Source organism: Oncorhynchus tshawytscha, linkage group LG04 (assembly GCF_018296145.1).
Source record: "Oncorhynchus tshawytscha isolate Ot180627B linkage group LG04, Otsh_v2.0, whole genome shotgun sequence".
Lineage (NCBI taxonomy): Eukaryota > Metazoa > Chordata > Actinopteri > Salmoniformes > Salmonidae > Oncorhynchus > Oncorhynchus tshawytscha.
Window position 1 is genome coordinate 61,133,398 of NC_056432.1, and position 18,168 is coordinate 61,151,565.

The window sequence follows — 18,168 nt, forward strand, 5'->3', positions numbered from 1 at the left end:
ATGTCTTCTAGAAAACAACCTCATGTAAATGCCTGACATGCACAACTAGAAGCAATTAACTCTGTCTGATGCTAAGCTACATACTGAACAGCAGAAACCTATTCTGAGCATCCCTGAAGCATGCACAGCATGTGCTTACCACTGGAAAAAGCTACATCATACATACATGATCATGGTGTTCCACCAGTGACCACCAGGGGCTCCCCTTAACCTAATTTCTATTGTTCATGTGAATAAGTATTTATTTAATTTAATAAACTAAGGCTTCGTTTACACAGGCAGCCCAATTCTCATGTTTTGCCCAGATAATTGGCTAAAGATCTGACTGGTCAAAATACCAATTTGTGCCAAAAAAATCATAATAATCTGAATTGGGCTGCCTGTGTAAACACAGTTCCATGGCTTGGCTATACAAAATTATAATGATACAGTTTATAGCACTAATACATAGTTGAGTCTAAAGGTGACACACATTGTACAGTATAAATGAGGCAAAATGATTTGCTTTGCTAGTCTCCGTTGTTAAATAAAAGTCAAATATGGAGGATACATTCTCACAAATGGGTTTCTATAAACCGTACAAGTCTGATCCATATATGTTTAATGTATGTGTGAGAGATAGGGTTTCCATGGAGACTGACCGGGTGGGAAAAGATGCGTGTTTGCAGCCCCTCACCCTGTCAGCCAGGACACAGCCAATCTGTAGCTCTGCAGCAAACCTTCCCCTGAGTGTACGTCTGTGCAATAATGTCACAGGAGGAGACAGCAGGAGAGGGACTGCTGTAGTCTATATATTGTATTTCCTCTTTAATGAAACAAAACCCTATCTCTATATATATTTTAAAAAATGTCCGCTGTATCTCTGAAACAGTTGAGGCTACAGAGGGGAGGACGGCTCATAATAAATGGCCGGAACGGCATCAAACACCTGGAAGCCATGTGTTTGATACCATTCCACTAATTCCGCTCCAGGCTTTACCATGAGCCCGTCCTCCCCCATTAAGGTGCCACCAGCCTCCTGTGCTCTGAACGTGTTGGTGTGTGCTATATGAGTGTGTCAGTATGTGTTTGATACCATTCCACTAATTCCGCTTCAGGCTTTACCATGAGCCCGTCATCCCCAATTAAGGTGCCACCAGCCTCCTGTGCTCTGAACGTATAAGTGTGTGTGTTGGTGTGTGCTATATGAGTGTGTCAGTATGTGTTTGTGAATGTGAGAGTATTATCAGAACACAAGGAGTTCCCATTTGAGGAAACTTTCGGTCAGCTATTTGTCATCACTGTGGCAGACAGAACACGTTCTTGATGCTATCAGCTATCACATACCAGTACATGACATTGGCAAATGTCTGTCTCCATTCCAGGTCTACGGCTATGAAGAAATATGAACCAACACTAAAGTCTGTTATTATTGGTTTGATGGTGATAGTTTAGACTGATGTTCACCTGAGCCCTATTCAGAGCTCTCAATCCCACTGCAATTATGTCTAATACTAATTCCTAAACACCTCAATTAAACTCTGACATCTACAGTAACATCAGATCCACAAGGAACCAGCTCAGTGTGATTAAACAATTGTTCTTCTCTTGCTTTTGACTCCACCTAGGCAGAGTGAATGGCGATCCTCAGCGGCGTTCACCACTCAACCTCCACCGTCAGAACAGGCCTTATCAGAGGCAACGCAGATAGCTTCAAAGAGGCATTACTAAGGAGTGAGCCACTAACAACAACAAAAAAGTGACCATTTTATTTGTTTGAGTGTGAAGAACATGTGTCTTCTATGATTGCCAACCGTCTCCCCCACAACAGCTGGAGCTGCAGCGGTATTATAGTTTGGCTGATTCCTGGTGATATTCAGCCCAAACTCATTCCCTTTCATTCTCCACCGCTCACACTCAGGACGGACAAGAGGAGGTTGAAGAGAGGATTGGCACACAGGTAATGAGCCCTGGGGGGCAGTTCGAGTGATGGAAGGACCCACGCGGACGCACACACACGCCATTCTGTGTGTGTGTCTGCCAGCCTGTCTACACGACCTGTATTGTGGCGTGTAAAGCAGAGCAAATGGAATCTCGGTATCAGATTGAACCGTCAGTCAGACGGTGATGGATGGTTGAAGGGCCCACCCTCTCCAGCCTTCCACCTATCTCTACAGGCTCCCAACAAAACACAGGCTGTAGGGATGGAGGGAGGGGGTGGAGGTAGAGAGGAAGGGAGATGGAGAGAGGGAGCTGATTGGCCACAAAGGGTCAAAGGGACATCTAGAGAGGACCAGAACATGCCTAGACCAAAGCAGAGCAGAGATAGAGCGACAAAGGAATCCAGCAAGCTGAAAACCACTCACTACTGCCTCCTCTCACTGAGACAACCACCCACCTTCCACACAGCACATTTACTAATTAAGCCAGCTAATTAATTCTCATTTACTAATGGTACTTCCATCAAAAGAGTGAGTTCACTGGTCAGTGGGGAAAGCTGGAGATCTACTGCTGTATTATAGGGTTACAATTAAGATTTCCAGTTTGACGTGTGAAATGATTAACAGGTTTGAAGGCTCATTGAAATGCATGGCACATTGTGAGCATCAAACCATAAAACCATACAAGGCCATGGGAGAGAACGAGCAGCTTGTAAAACCCCTGCTTTCTGTTGACATCCAGGGGAAGTCGAATAGGATCTGCTGAACCCACTGGTCGTATTCTCTGACGAGTTCAACATCAAGGCACGTTATTTTTCTATGTAATCCCAAAACGTATCCCGACGAGTTTTCCCAAAAACAAAGGAACAATCCTCCAAAGGCTTAAAAGCCCGCAGATTCCTTGAACAAAAATGAAATCTGGATATCTTTTAATTACATTGTTTTGTATTCCAGTGAGACAAAGGGACGGGAAGGCCTGAACACCCAGACAATCAATTCACATCAGAAAACAAAGGCAAAAGCTCTTCATTACATCCAGACAAAGGACTGTCTTCTATTTATATGCAGATGTAATATCTTTACTGTCAGACAATATTTAAATATGATAATGATGTTGAACTGGTGAGACAGGTTCTGTTCGGCTGTACTGGGCACTGTTCCATCCAGGTCCATAATCACACATCATAATGGCCCTGGTAACACTTGTAACCTGGAGACCTGGTTACGGCCAGGAGGAGCAATGGCTTTTGCCCCTAACAACAGTTCTAGGATCAGATGAATTACCCTACACTCAACTCCAACCATTAGGAGGATGTCAAAACATCCGACCCTGTGGCAGTGGTAAGGAACAACTTCTACCTACTCTGTCCTCCTGTTTGAGTGGAGGCCTGCCTGTAGTCAGAGGTGACAGGAGGTGAGAGGCCTGCAATTGTACTCACAGGAAGGTCAGAGAGCCCTCCACCCCCAGTCTCTATATCCAACATCTGACCCATGTGATGTGGTGGGAGTTCAGACAGAGAGAGGATCCTCTTTCAGCCAGACGCCACACTAAAACCCACTCATATCCCATGCATGGGGGAAGTGGAGCCATTCCCAAGGCATTATGGGGCATAAATCAGACATCTGCCCTGTCCTCACCCTCAGAACACAGCCAGCTCATTTTACAGGCACGCTCTCTGGTGGAGGATGGCTCATTGTACTGGTTGGAATGGATAGAACAGTATGAAGGACAAACACATTTCCAATTTAAACCCCAGTCTCCATTGGTCTCTCTACAGTAGTACACCCCCTCTACACTACCAGGGGAGTACAGAGCCTCAGCCTGAGTATTAGTTCTGCTACACATGGCCCCTCGCCTCTCTCTCTCCCTGGATAATTAGTTACTGATTGTAGAGCTGTGGAAAAGCTGCAAACATTGGCAAACACACTGAGGCTTCATAATAGGAAATGGACCAAGACACTATTAACCGAATCACAAGCAAGTCTCAAGGTCCATGTCTCAAGTGAGTCTCAAGTAGAATGGGTCGAGTCTCGAGTCAAGCCCAAGTTGTGCATTCTAAGAGGAAGTCAAGTTGACACGTGTTTTTTTAAAGTCAAGTTAAAAATGCATCTATACATGCAATGACTGCAAATCTTTGTCTATTTGTCTACAGCCCTTTTAATAAATTTGTCTACAACACATGATGTAATTGTAAAATAGGGATCTTGTAGCAGTCGTCAGGGGGTGACATCAGCAGAATGCAAGGCAGGTTGACGTGCTCAGAGGGTAGATTTATTTTACAGGTCTCAGCGATCCAATGGTGAAAGTCCATATCATACAAATACACAAGTAGAGTAACCAAATATACACAGTCCAAAGGAAATAGCTTCTGTATGAGGCATAACCTGTCCTATCTGAACGGACATAGGTAGCGGGCAAGACAGTACAGCCTCCCCTTGAGAAACCAAATCCAATCCATCTAACAGGAGCTCAAACAGGTACATATAAGCACTTGATCACTCCCAGGACCATACAATTACCCAATTGGCAATTACAACCAATAAACTGGTTCTACAATGTAAAAAGCCATTTCCACATCCATTCTAACATTTGTACATTTGCTTTAATCAGACTTGATGATTATTAATTTCATCACCATTCATACATGAGAAAATAATGCATATTTTTCAACGTACTGTCTCCATAGCTTGGCGCGCAGGCCACGTAGCCTTTTCTATGCGCACTGGGACACGCTCCTATTGCACACAACCAGAATGACAGAGACATACAGTAGGACACACACAGAACTCGGACATAACCCGAGAAATATGAACAAAAGAATCCATACATTGAATGAAATAAACAGAACTTCTACCACAGGAGTCTTGCGAACGTTCATGTGCACAATAAACATTGCGCCCACTCAGAGGGTAAGAAATGGTATGACAAATGAAAATGGATCGTATCAAACAAGTGTAGCAATAAACGGTACAGGACGGAATGATGAAATGCCAGCAAACACAGTAGGATTATATCTGGAATACAGATTTAGCACATATGCATTTAAACGTGTGTAAGCAAGAAAACGAAGCACTCTCCGCTGGCGGGAGTATGGACAGCTCAAGTGGAGAGACTATAGTGTATCCTCGCCACAGTAATCATTTGTTTTAACAAATTACAAATGCAAGCTTGAAAAGTAAATTATCAATGTCAAGCAATTTTGACATAACCAAATGGCCAGTAGGCCTATACTAGTCGGTCTAATTGTTGCCTGATGCCCCATTCCTGGTGTGCTTGCAAAGTAAACAGTCAATATTCTTGATCAGCAAACAATTTATTATGGCATGTTTGTGCTGCACCCGATTTTATAGCTATACAGCAAATCAGAAATATGTTCACTAGTGCACCCGACCTGTGTTGATTGACAGTTTGCTGGTCCAATCAGAGGGCCAAGTGTGCCTTTCACTAGACAATCTGTTGCACGGTTGGTTTTTGCTGCGGTTACTGTCTCTTGCTGAGTGTTGCCATAAAATGAGTGACAACACGTTACAAAACTTGGCCAGATCATTTCAAGTCATCAGTCTCAAGTCAAAGTCGAGTCCCGAGTCATGTGACTCAAGTCCAGAAGTCTGGAAATGGGGTTGTTATTTGGTCACAGAGCATTAGAAGAACAAGGTCAGACACTTTGTGCTACATGGAGGTTCTCACCAACAGTAGTAAACTTTGGGATTTGAATGGGTTCTTAATCAAGGGTTTGAGAGAATTATCTATAAAGAGCAGTGGGCAAGGGGATGCTTGCCTTGGAACAGTTATGTCTATGTTGACAGTGGCATTATGGTTCACCTACACTTCCAATTACCCATTCAGAAGGCAATTCAGCACCATTAAAAGTAATGAGCCTTCGTCCACACAACCTGGCTAGTAATAGTGATTTTCTGCCCTATGTAATCCAGATGGAAAAGGGCAGTTATTACAGAGATAATGTGAACCGTCAAACTGATTTAAAGATACTGTAGAGCTGATCAATCACTTCCTCCTCACTCGATGAGGTCACACAGTAAACTGGCTGTTACTGTTTTCATATGTTGTCATAGTGAATGGAATGCTGTCTTACAACTGTATGGTATGTTGTCGCCCATGCAATTTCTCTACTTTGACAGACAATGACAGGTCACCAGTACAGTACCCTATCAGGGAACAGGAGGAAGAGGAGGATGAGCCATGGAAATTAGATATGGTTATGGATATGGCAAGAGAGAGAGGCAAGGGGACATTGTTGATGAGGGGTAAGGGGTGCTGGGTGAGCCTCTCTTATGGTGGTGAGATGGACAGACAGGACAGGGACAACAAAACCCACCATGGTGGTGCTGGTCACAGGCAGTGTGTCCAGGGGAGTGCTGGGCTGGCTGGGGGGGCAGAGCGGGGGGTGACTCCACCCCCTCCAGCAGGACCAGGGCAGGACTGTGGTTGAGCTGACCGACAGGAGGGGGCCACGGCAGATCCTTGATTACTTTAATCTCTACTGCAGGCAGCCCAGGTCACCAGGACGGGAGCAAGAGGGACGGAGTGGAAGAGAGGGAGGTAGAGCGAGAGGGAGAAGAGAGAAAACGCAAGAGAGATAAAGGGATAGAGGTAGAGAAAGATCAAGAGAGAGATGAGGGGGAAAGGGGAAAACAGAAGAGAGCAGAGTAAGAGAAATGCTGGACAGTAACAGGTACAGGTCAGGTTAGTATACCACAGCATAGTCAATAGAACAGCAGGGAAAACCAGGAGAGAGCAAGACTGAAAAGGAAGGAGTATTAGTTTACCTGAGAGAGACAGACTCTGCTCTTTGACCTCTCCACTTTGCCTCTACATGTTTCTTTGACGTTTTACAAGGAGTCAACCAGTGGAATTTTCAACTGCAGGTCAGAGTCATTAATTACGCTCCAGGTTTAGCATGGAAAGTGGCTGAAGAGAGTTACTAATGAGGCTTTTAAAACACAGAATCAAAGACCTGAGCATGACTTGGCTCGTGTCAATAGCCTCACGGACAACACAAGCTCTGGTATGGCTCATAACTGAGTTACAAACTCTGAAACTGCCTCCACAATAAGATAAAGGGCAACATACAAGATTCTCTACTGGTGCCTGACACAGTGGAATCCATTGTACTGTAATGGCGGGAGGCACCCCACAGACCTAGCCCCTCAGTAATGTATCGCTCATGTCCAGATGGGGGTATTACCAGAGTAAATTGAGTGCTGGTGCGCCGGCCCATCTTTCACTGGGAATGGCCCACTTGTTTAATAGCACAGGAGGCTCAATAAATAAGGGGACGGGAAGGGGAGTGCATTTCCCTATCCACCAGGGAGCTGCTGGTCTGTTTGCTGCAGTGGCTAATAAAGTAACCGGGAAACAGGACTGGCTGTGCAGGAGGGAGTTCTACAGCTAGGAATGACATGTTGCCTGTCAAGTCTCATCCTTCTCTGGATAAACGAATCGAGTCCTGATGTTATGTTTCATCATTGAATTGCCCTCATAAAATAGTAGTAGAAGCAGTAAGATGCATTGTTGAAAGTAGAAAAAAAAACACAGAATGCCTAGCTCAAATACATTCCGGTCTAACCATTGTCTCAAAAACAATGACATTCAACCCCTATTCCAATGAATTCTTTACTATCCTCATGCCAAGTAAGTCATTAATGTAGAATCACCCACCTCAGGTGGAGTGACTGCTATTTCCACTGCTGATGAAAAAAACTAAAAAGCTGGGAGTTTGCTCACTGTCTATTGCCAGGTTTTATAGGCTGCTAAACTAGCTTTTATTCTGTGAGTTGAACGGACACATTATGGACTTGTCCTTATTCTGGCCTGCAGGAAAAAGCTGGGGTTCAAAACATGCTAATGAGGGGGGAAATCATCTCTGCAGATGAAGAGGGAAAACAGAATATTATTTTGGACAAGCAATTAAATACCTCAGCCTTAGTGCTGTTGTGGCAGGGTGAGAGTAATGTGGCTGCAGGACTGTTGATATGACAAGGGCTCACATGAGGATGGAGTCTTTACTATGAATGGTGTTCTCGGAATGAAGTTTCCTTACTTTAATGGTGTCCTCACCAAGGATGGTGTCCTTTCCTCACTATGACAGCCAATAGGAGAGAGAGTGATCCCTGGTTCTCAGACTAAGGCAAATAAGACAGAGGTATAGGGTTGGGACAGAGGTCAGAGCACTAGCAGCTAATATAATAACTTCCTGCCTTGGGATGCCTCACCGCTGAGCGATTAAAAGTCTAATTCTCATTTCAGGTTAGCATGTAATTGTTTTGGGAGTAGCAGGCGTTGCAGTGTTACGCAGCCTTGCTCTGGGGATGAAAAGCCCACTCTTACAGGTCGGTCTCAGCTTAGCTCTACACAGTGCAATAATGAGGTGAGCGGTCACACAGCCACTTCTAAAAGAAAGGTAAACTGATTCAAGTGGCAGAAGTACAGTGGCGGTCTTCAAACCTCCAGGTGTCTGATTCTCCCTTACCCTATAACCGGTTTCAATTTCTGTCGGCCCAAGAGCCTTTTCTGAATACATTTTGACTTGGATGTTATGTTGCGGCACGGATGAGTGCATCTTAAGGCCTCGACGCGTTGCTCTGAGACACAGTGTGAAGTGACCTGCCTGGGACTGGGGAGCAATGAGGGCAAATTCTTCATCCTCATTTTTCAGGCTGAGGTGATGAGAGAGGCTGAAACACAGCAGAGAATGCACAAAGACATTTGCACTCAAACATCTCTGGAGCCTCTATCCACAGCCTATCCAAGTCACACATACTGCGCAGTACTGTGTGCCAGATAGAACGGTCTGTGTGTGTATGACTGGGCTGGCACAGACAGGCATCAGGTCCTTTAGTTGGCACTGCCTCACCTTTTACATGTCCCCACAGTGATCCATGGGTTTTGCTTTGGGAAGAGGTGAATCATGAGTAAAAAGGTTGCTCTCTTACTCAGTATGACATCCCGTGGGACTCCGTGACAGTGGAGGTGCCTTGAGCATTATGAGGAAGATAAAGAGCCCAGCTCACGCCGTTCTAACAAAAACCCCTGGGGTTTACTCTGCTCTACACGGTCTCTCACAGAGTCTCTCTACAACTATACAGTCCATTCTACTAATTTTCAGGACCTTATCTCTCAGTCAGGATGAATGTTGATTTCTCCAGGGCATATTGGATAGAAGCAGCAGACCCACATGAAAAAAAATACTATTGTATAAAAATACTATAGTATTCACTGTAGTGTTTTTGCTGACAAATGTAGTATTCACTTTAGTTAACTGTAAATACTACAGTACACTATAGTATAAATGCTAGTTAACTATAGTATAAATACTGTAGTAAAATAACTGTAGTATATACTAAAGCAATTCATGTAGTGTTTTTGCAGATGCTTGAGGAAACCTACTGAGCAAATGTTCCATAACCTGTAGGAAGGTTGTATTGAGGTCTGAATGGATAGTTCAAGCTTCTGCTCTTTTCTGTCACCTGTAGGGAACACAATATATGGTCTATACTTGGCAATACTCACTTATTGGTGGCACAAATTGGGATATGAGGGAGGGGAATGTGCAGGGTATATGCAAATTAAACACTGTAGTATATAGTAAATATTCTTGCACAAGCATTGGCGAGTCGTAATGGCCCATAGGAGCAGGAGCATGAGGCAGCTTGATGTACAAGTACACCTCCTGGACAGGACACTAGTCTATATTGCAGGGCCTTACTCCCAATCTATCTCCTTAATGCAGAGTGTCAAGCAGAGACGCATCGGGTACCATTTTTAAAGTCTTTGGTATCACTCGGGCCAGGGATCAAACTCCCAACCTTCCAACCTCAGGGCGCACACTCTAACCATAGGGCTACTGAATTGCAGTATAGTTTTAAAAGACTGTAGTGTTTTTGTGAACATTACTATAGTATTGGCTACAGTGTTTTTTTTTTGTTGTTGCAGAGAATGCTGTAGTACTACAGTTCACTACAAAATTCCATAGTAAGTATTACACATGATTGAGGGATACCACGGTGTATAGTATTCCACAGTATACTACAGTTTATTATTATAGAAAGCTATAGTAAGTACTGTAGTATATTTTAGCCTAGTAAACTAGTATTTTTTCATGTGGGTATGCACATGGGTTAAATTGTGCCGGGTCCTACCGGGCCGAGACCAGGCACCTATGATCCAAATGAGAGCCAGGTGGAGCTGAGACCCGGTACATTCCGTTAGCCTATTTGAATTATCTAATGAAAAAGCTGTGGTCTACATTTAATTTTCTACAGCCAACAACACAAGTAGGCTAAGCAACAACAAACTCTGACAACCCCATAGTAGAATAGTTTACGTATTCAATTGTTCAACCTGTTGCATTCTATGCAGTTTACCTATTCCTCTCAAGGCGCATTCACGCCAGTCACTGTAGCCTACAACGTTCTAAATGACGTCGCGGGGGGGAAACAAAAGAGGAGCATCACTGAGCTTTCTAGTGTTAGTAGGCTACACTTGTTTCTCAAATCCAATAAATGAGTAAAATGCACCGTTTTAGGACCGGAGTTTTGAGCAGATGGATGGTTTATGTGCGTTAGCGAGCAGATGGATGGTTTATGTGCGTTAACGAGCAGATGGATGGTTTATATGCGTTAGCGAGCAGATGGATGGTTTATGTGCGTCAGCGAGCAGATGGATGGTTTATACGCGTTAGCGAGCACCAAATGGCATTGAATGCATAGGGAAGGGCGGGGCTAAATGTAACACGGGTCAGGTGTAACAGGTAGGTCGACATTATATTCACAGTACATCATCCTTGTTTGCCTGAGTGACAGTAGAATGTTTTTGGGGGGGACATTCAAGTCATAATGTTGCTATAACTAGCAACAAGATAGCCTAATGTTTAGACGGAACATGCAACAATTTCAAAGATTTTGCCGAGTTACAGTTCATATAGGGAAATCAGTCAATTGAAAAAAAATAATTAGGCCCTAATCTATAGATTTCACAACACTGGGCAGGGGCGCAGCCACATGTGGACCTGGAAGTGCATAGGCCCACCCACTGGGAAGCCAGACCCAGCTAATCAGAATATATTTTTTCCCCACAAAAGGGCTTTATTACAGACAGAAATACCTCCCTCCCACCTGTCAGGTGAATGGATTAACTTGACAAAAGGATAAAATGCTCACTAACAGGGATGTAAACCAATGTGCACAACATCTGAGAGAAATATTGTTTTTGGTCATATCAGTTCATGAAACCAGCACTTATTTATATATATATATATACGGATGGGGTATTGGTGAAATACCTCTTCAACACCAGTCATGTCACTGTACATACAGTAGTCATGATGATCTGTGTGTATGTGTGGTTAAATTGGTATTTGGGGGATGGTCCTAGTCCAGAGGGTGGGGGATATGATATATATATTTATTTATTTATTTATTTATTTATTTATTTATTTATATATATATATATATATATATATATATATATATATATATATATATATATATATATATATATATATATATATATATATATATATATATATATATATATATATATTATATTATATATTATTTATATATATATATATATATATTGGGATGGTCCCTATATATCCAGAGGGTGGGGGATATGATATATATTTATTTATTTATTTATTTATATATATATATATATATATATATATATATATATATATATATATATATATATAAATAAATAAATAAATATATATAAATAAATAAATATATATCATATCCCCCCACCCTCTGGACTAGGGACCATCCCCCAAATACCAATTTAACCACTAGGTTTACCATACACACAGATCATCATGACTACTGTATGTACAGTGACATGACTGGTGTTGAAGAGGTATTTCACCAATACCCCATCCGTCTATTACATAAGCTTTGCCCATGTCGGTACACAAAACATTCTGTTGACACACAGAGGGAAAGAGCATTTTAGGAGGGAAGTTAACCTGTTGGGTGCAATCCCATTCTAAATCCACAAAGCTTCAAACATCCAATTGACTGAACATTGGCCAGAGCCAGGACTTGTTGGACTCTCAGAATATAACAGCGATGACAGGAACAGAAAGACACAATGACATAGCTTCCTGTGACATCATCCTACCCTGACAGCTCTGTGGTGTGTGGATTTCTGGCAAGTCATGTGACATTCTGGTACTGTGTCACGTGGTGTGTTCGGTCTTGTGCCAGTTTTGACAGGTGATAAAGAGAGTGAGAAACAGAGATGGAGAGAAAGAGAGAGAGAGAGAGAGAGAGCCCAAAGACATTCCATAAAGCTCTAGACAACTTTTTTTTTTAAACGTCTCTACAACATGTTTTTGTTTACCTTGTCCTTTTAATTAGGCAGCACTACTTCAGTGTAAACAGCGATACCACATAAATCACTGGCCCACTTGTGCCATTTCATTTAGTTCTGCCTAATTTGCCCTGCTAATTGCATGCATATTCAAAATAAATTGGTAGATTACAATATTTATGGCATTTATTAGGAGCTGGAGGAGAGCTCAGAAAAACAAAAATTGCTTTTGCAGATGCTCTCATATCACCATCACCAGAAGCTACTAGTTCACGGCTCATGTGGAAGAAACCGCCAAATGCCACCTCATAGGAAATGCACGTTGTATCCATCGCATCACCATCCACCTCCCTCTATCCCAACACTTATCCGTTGTGAAGAAGAGAATCTGTTCCTATTAAATATGAAAGTGGAGGTGAGCGAGCGAGTGATGGAGGGGAGATGACAGCGTGCCCGTTCTGCCTAGACTCACAGCTGGCCATCCAGCGGGGCTCCCAGGGGAGAGCAGAGCTACGGTCAGGTTGGCAGAGCACCCGCTCTGTGCAGGGGGAGAGGAGGTGGGGGTTAGGGCTGGGTGGCCAACGTGTGTGAGTGAAAGATAACAGGCAGCGTGCTGCACATTCAAAGGCAGTGGAGCCATTTGAGGCTCATGAAAGAGGCCTGTCAGGGAGGTTATCAGCGGTGGTGCAGCGGAGGGAAGGCCAGACCGGGGGGGGATGAAGCACTGTGGAGTGACAGGCCATCACAGGGGACAGGTCTTTCACAGAGCGAGACAGAACCATGGGGCCAAGGCATGGATCAGGCTCACCAACAACTCTTCAAACACACTGCAGCAATTACTACTGGAACGAAACTGATTCACTGATTTACTTAAGAATAGAAGAGTTTTGCGCTTCAGATTTCTCTGGGTCATTAAGCCCTTGAAGAGTCATTAAAAACCCATAAAGCGGTGTGTTGCTGCTCAGGACCTGGCTTAGGGCTCTGACAGCATCTCCTGTTATCTCGCCTGCAGTAAGTGCACTGGGTTACGCTGGCTAGCAGCCAACTTAATGGTGTTTAACAGCCAGCAACAGGGCCTACAGATTAAGTACAGGCTCTCGAGACAGACACAATGAGGCACTACTCAGATTTCCAATGGCTGCCTGTTCAACGTCTGGGTTTATTAGTGTGTGTGGTGTGCATATTAAACATGGATACACACACACACACACACACATGCAAGTGTGTATACCAGCACCCCCACAAGCCCTCGCCGCACAAAATCCCCCACCACACACCAACACCTATCACACAGAGGCTCTCTTCATATGGTCACATTTTAATGAATCTTCCTCACTCCTCAACCCTCCGTCTCATCCATCACAAAGTCCCCCTTCCCAAGGGGGAAGGGGGAAGGAGCAGCGAGGATGAGTGATTAACCGAACGGCATGTACACAACCTCCCAACACAAACAAGGGAGGGAATTTACATTCCATTGCATATCTGTCAAGAGATAACCCAACAGTGAATAAGAAGTGAGGACCTGTAAAACCAACAACATGTACTGTATGTGTGGATGCACTAGGCAGTGAGGCAGGGAGGCAGGCAGCCCCACGCGGTAGGGACAGCTAAGGAGAGGCGGTGGTTTACATACAGGCAGCATTACAGGTCTGTCCTTTAGAAAGCGCTAATGAAGAGAAACAGTGCTTTATTCAGATGACAGTGTTCAGCTAGAGACAGATAAAAGGTATCTACATTCTGGGTCTGGTTTAATACGACGTATACACCCACTCTCCACTATTTGTGGGGGGGTGCATTTTTCTTCATTAAACATTCATATTTCATGCTGACACTTTAATTCCGCATACAAACGTCTAAATATAAACAGCATCTATGTGGCATCTTCAAGCGGGCTGGAAACCACAAGGAAATCTGAAGTGAACAATATCATTATTCATCTATGCAAATGGGAGTTTAAAATGCAAACAATTTAACTTCACCAACAGAATATAAAACACATCATATACATAATATCTGAAGCTAGGTGGAAACACACCCAATGGTCTGATGGTCTGATGGTAACAGATGACAAGTCATTAAGGTGACAGCCAAAAGAAAGGGACTGTCCATTGTCCTGACCCTTGGCCTGGGTCGATGCCCTGTGGCTGAGCATGAGGAACTGGCTCATTCAACCTGTCCATCTGCAGTCGCCAGGGTCGCATAATGACGACACACTTATTACAGCGCTCTGACAATGATGAGCTCATCTTCAAACAGCCTGGATATTGAAGATAACGCGTAAGACCTAAAGTCTACCAGAGCTGTCACCTTTAAGACCTAGGTCTATAGACAGTGTTAGAGCTGGGGGCCCTTTTATATAAAGTTCTTGAGCTTTTTGATGATCAAGACATCTGGAACAGAGCCAGTTCGCAGCCAGGTCTTCACACGCTGAGAGAAAGAGAGAAGGGAGGCATTCTTCTTTCAGAAAGCTCTGTTTTATGACAGATTGTCAGAGGAGAAGTCTCTCTCTACCAAACACTGGGATATCATTATGGGCTGAATGGAACAGAAAAAGGTTGAAGAACATGCAATAAATCAAAGCAACTCCAGTCTTCCTCTTTGAAGGATAACTTCAGCGCTCTTATCTCTGTTCTCGCACAGCAGAAATCACTTTGACATCCCGGGCAAATGAAATGAATTACCATCAAAAGGAAATAATGTAAGAGGAGTGTTTGTAAATAGCATCCTAAATAAACTCGTCTTAGTGCTGGATGAAAGACAAAATAACGAGGGGAAAGACATGAATGAAAGAAAGGAAAAACGGATGTTCCTAACAGCTGAAAGAGACCGCACACATTTACTGCAGTATGAAACAGAGAAACGTAGACGAAGTAAACACGGACTGATAGAAACAGAGGGACAGAGACCAGCCCGGGTGGTGTGTGTTAGTGGTACCTGTGAGGGATTTAGAGGTGTTGTCCATCCTTGTCTCTGGTTCTGATCCACTGCCACTTACAGAGCCCTTGTAGCTAATGCAGTCAGAACAGAGCAGAGCTGTTCAAAGAATACAAAAAAGGTCAAGAAAAAAGGAGGAAGATGTAAAGAAAAAAACCTTTTAAAGTTTAAAAAAAAATATTTGGTATAGTATAGTTTCAAATCGAGGAAAGGTGTTGGTTTTTACACCAATCTTTTTGTTTGGTTTGTCTTTGTCTTCCAAAGCCAGAGTTTGTCTTGGAACGGCCCTGTTCAGTTATGGCTGTGTTAGCTATGCTGGAGCTCTCTAAACCACAGTCAACATTCAGTAACATTGAGAGACATTGAGACAGACAGATGCACACATACACTTCAGGACCAAAAGTATGTGGACAGCGGCTTGTTGAACATCGCATTCCAAAATCATGGGCATAAATATGGAGTTGGTCCCTCCCTTTGCTGCTATAACAGCCTCCACTCTTCTGGGAAGGCTTTCCACTCGATGTTGGAACATTGCTATGGGGACTTGCTTCCATTCAGCCACAAGAGCATTAGTGAGGTTGGGTACTGATGTTGGGCGATTAGACCTGGCTCACAGTCGGCATTCCAATTCAACCCAAAAGGAGTTTGATGGGGTTGAGGTCATGGTTCTGTGCAGGCCAGTCAAGTTTTCCACACCGATCTCGACAAACCATTTCTGTATGGACCTTGCTTTGTGTACGGTGGCATTGTCACACTGAAACAGGAAAGGGCCTCCCCCAAAAGCACAGAATTGACTAGAATGTCATTGTGTGCTATAGTGTTCAGATTTTTCTCAACTGGAACCTTACAGTTGGCACTATGCATTCGGACAGGAAGCCTTATCGTAGCGTTCTCCAAACCCAGATTCCTCCATAGGACTTCCAGATGGTTAAGCGTGATTCATCACTCCAGAGAACGCATTTCCACTGCGCCGACTCTTGGCATTGCGCATGGTGATCTTAGGTGATCTTCAAGAAGGCCATTCTATTGCCAATGTTTGTCTATGGAAATTGCATGGCGGTGTGCTCGATTTTATACACCGGTCAGCAGTGGTGGTTAGAGCGTTGGACTAGTAACCGGAAGGTTGCAAGCTCAAACCCCCGAGCTGACAAGGTACAAATCTGTCGTTCTGCCCCTGAACAGGCAGTTAACCCACTATTCCTAGGCCGTCATTGTAAATAAGAATTTGTTCTTAACTGACTTGCCTAGTAAAATAAAAGGTTGGCGGGTGTGGCTGAAATAGCCAAATCCACTCATTTGACAGACTGTCCACATACTTTTGCATATGTAGTGTATACTGTATATGAATGCATGAGAACACACAAACACAGTCATGCTCCCCTAACTACCATACACCATAGGTCTCTCCCAAGCTGCAGGTTGACGTTTATTGTCATGAAACTTCCCCTGGAACTGATCGATTTCCGCTAGACGGTATAGCTGCAAAGTCAAAATAGGGTCATGTTTAAAATCAGATGGTATGACTTTGGTCACTAGCTGGCACAGCCACACTCTGCAGAGCTGCCTCCAGGGCAAGATTCATGACAATAAATGCCAAAGACTAGAAAGACACCCAGAAAAAGGCCCCACTCAGCAGAAGAGACACCTGCAAATGAACTTGATGTTATGCTTCACGAGGGGGAAGGAACTTAAAATTAACAATGCCTTTCTGAAGATAAGATACCCGGAAACCATGAAAGAAGCAGTAATCACATTGGTTAGTGCTGGAAAAGGGTACCTGGTCAATTAGTGGGATGGAGAGGGACAGCAGAACAGACACAGAGTGACAGTAATGTAGGGGACGTAGAGCAGGAGGAGAGGAGTTTTACATACGTGCTCTCGTACCTGCGAAAGCCTTGGAGATGCGCTCTTTCTTCCATTCCCAGGGCTGGTCGTACTCCTCCGGGGGCCTCTCGTCGTCCTGCGGTAGCCGACTCTCTCTGGGGCAGCGGGGACGCTCGCCGTCCGAGTCCCCTCCGTTCTCAGCTGGCTCGTAGGGCGTGTCGTACAGGGGCAGCGATCTCAGTGACCCCTCCTTAGGCCCCCGGCCACCGCGGATCTCTGGCAAAAGAGAAGAGGGAGAGGAGGGTTAGATTTAATAGACTGTCAATGTGGATGTAAAGGTAAAACGATACGAAGGGACTGTATATGTGAATATTTATGTTAACAATCCAACCAACAGTTTTCATCAGCAGTTTCACTTCCAAAATATCATTTTCTCTACATACAACACTAAGACAGCCATGTTCCAAGGTAGGCTAAATCCAGCTATCCTTGGGCAGTGAGATCCAGCTGTCTCTTTACATACCTACCCCCTGAGACCCAGGAGAGGGAGAAGAACCAAACATGGGACACCAACAGCCATGTTAATTATTGCTGTGTGGATCCTAATCAAACTCTATACCTGCTAACAGGGATTAGCAGAGCCAAGCAGCACACACATGATCAGGAGAGGCAGCTACAGATGCCTATGTGTGATGGAGGCAGGTCTATAAGTATTAGGGCTGGGTGATATGGCCATGTATCCATGTATCATATCATATGGTATTTTTCAAAATTTTTTGATGATATTTTCTGTTTTTTATGAAGAAAATTTGAAAATGTTCTTTATGAGTAGTGCATGACCCTAGGGAGGCAACACATATATTCTAAATTATTTCAATGGGTCTGTCTCCATTCTGACTTTTATTCATTTCAATTAAACTTCAACCTAAAATAATTTCCTGCATTTCCTGCACTCATTTGAGATCATTTCCACACTGCCACGATATGGGCAAAAATACTAGGCCTTATTTTTAACCAAATGTTGCAATTGCAATTTAGATCAAAACACTTGGGTGAACTTTTGGAATCATGGAAATGTTTATTGTAATTCTATAGTTAGAATAAATAATAGTGGGCACTTTGAATACAGTGTTGTTTGACATGACAAACGAATGAAAA

The 18,168-nt window shown here is 43.7% G+C and overlaps 1 protein-coding gene across 5 annotated transcripts in view; it reads right to left on the minus strand.

Moving 5' to 3' along the window:
* LOC112235736 (SH2 domain-containing adapter protein F-like) overlaps nt 1-18,168 on the minus strand; it is a 111,811-nt gene that overhangs the window by 11,607 nt on the left and 82,036 nt on the right. For 2 of the 5 annotated variants that reach the window (XM_024404250.2, XM_042320976.1), the window contains exons 3-4: nt 17,059-17,286; nt 15,187-15,285 (exon numbers count right to left, since the gene is read on the minus strand). In XM_024404250.2, the coding sequence (XP_024260018.1) occupies nt 15,187-15,285; nt 17,059-17,286 (327 nt within the window). The remainder of the gene's footprint in view (nt 1-15,186; nt 15,286-17,058; nt 17,287-18,168) is intronic. The other 3 variants (XM_024404251.2, XM_024404252.2, XM_024404253.2) reach the window with 3 other exon arrangements.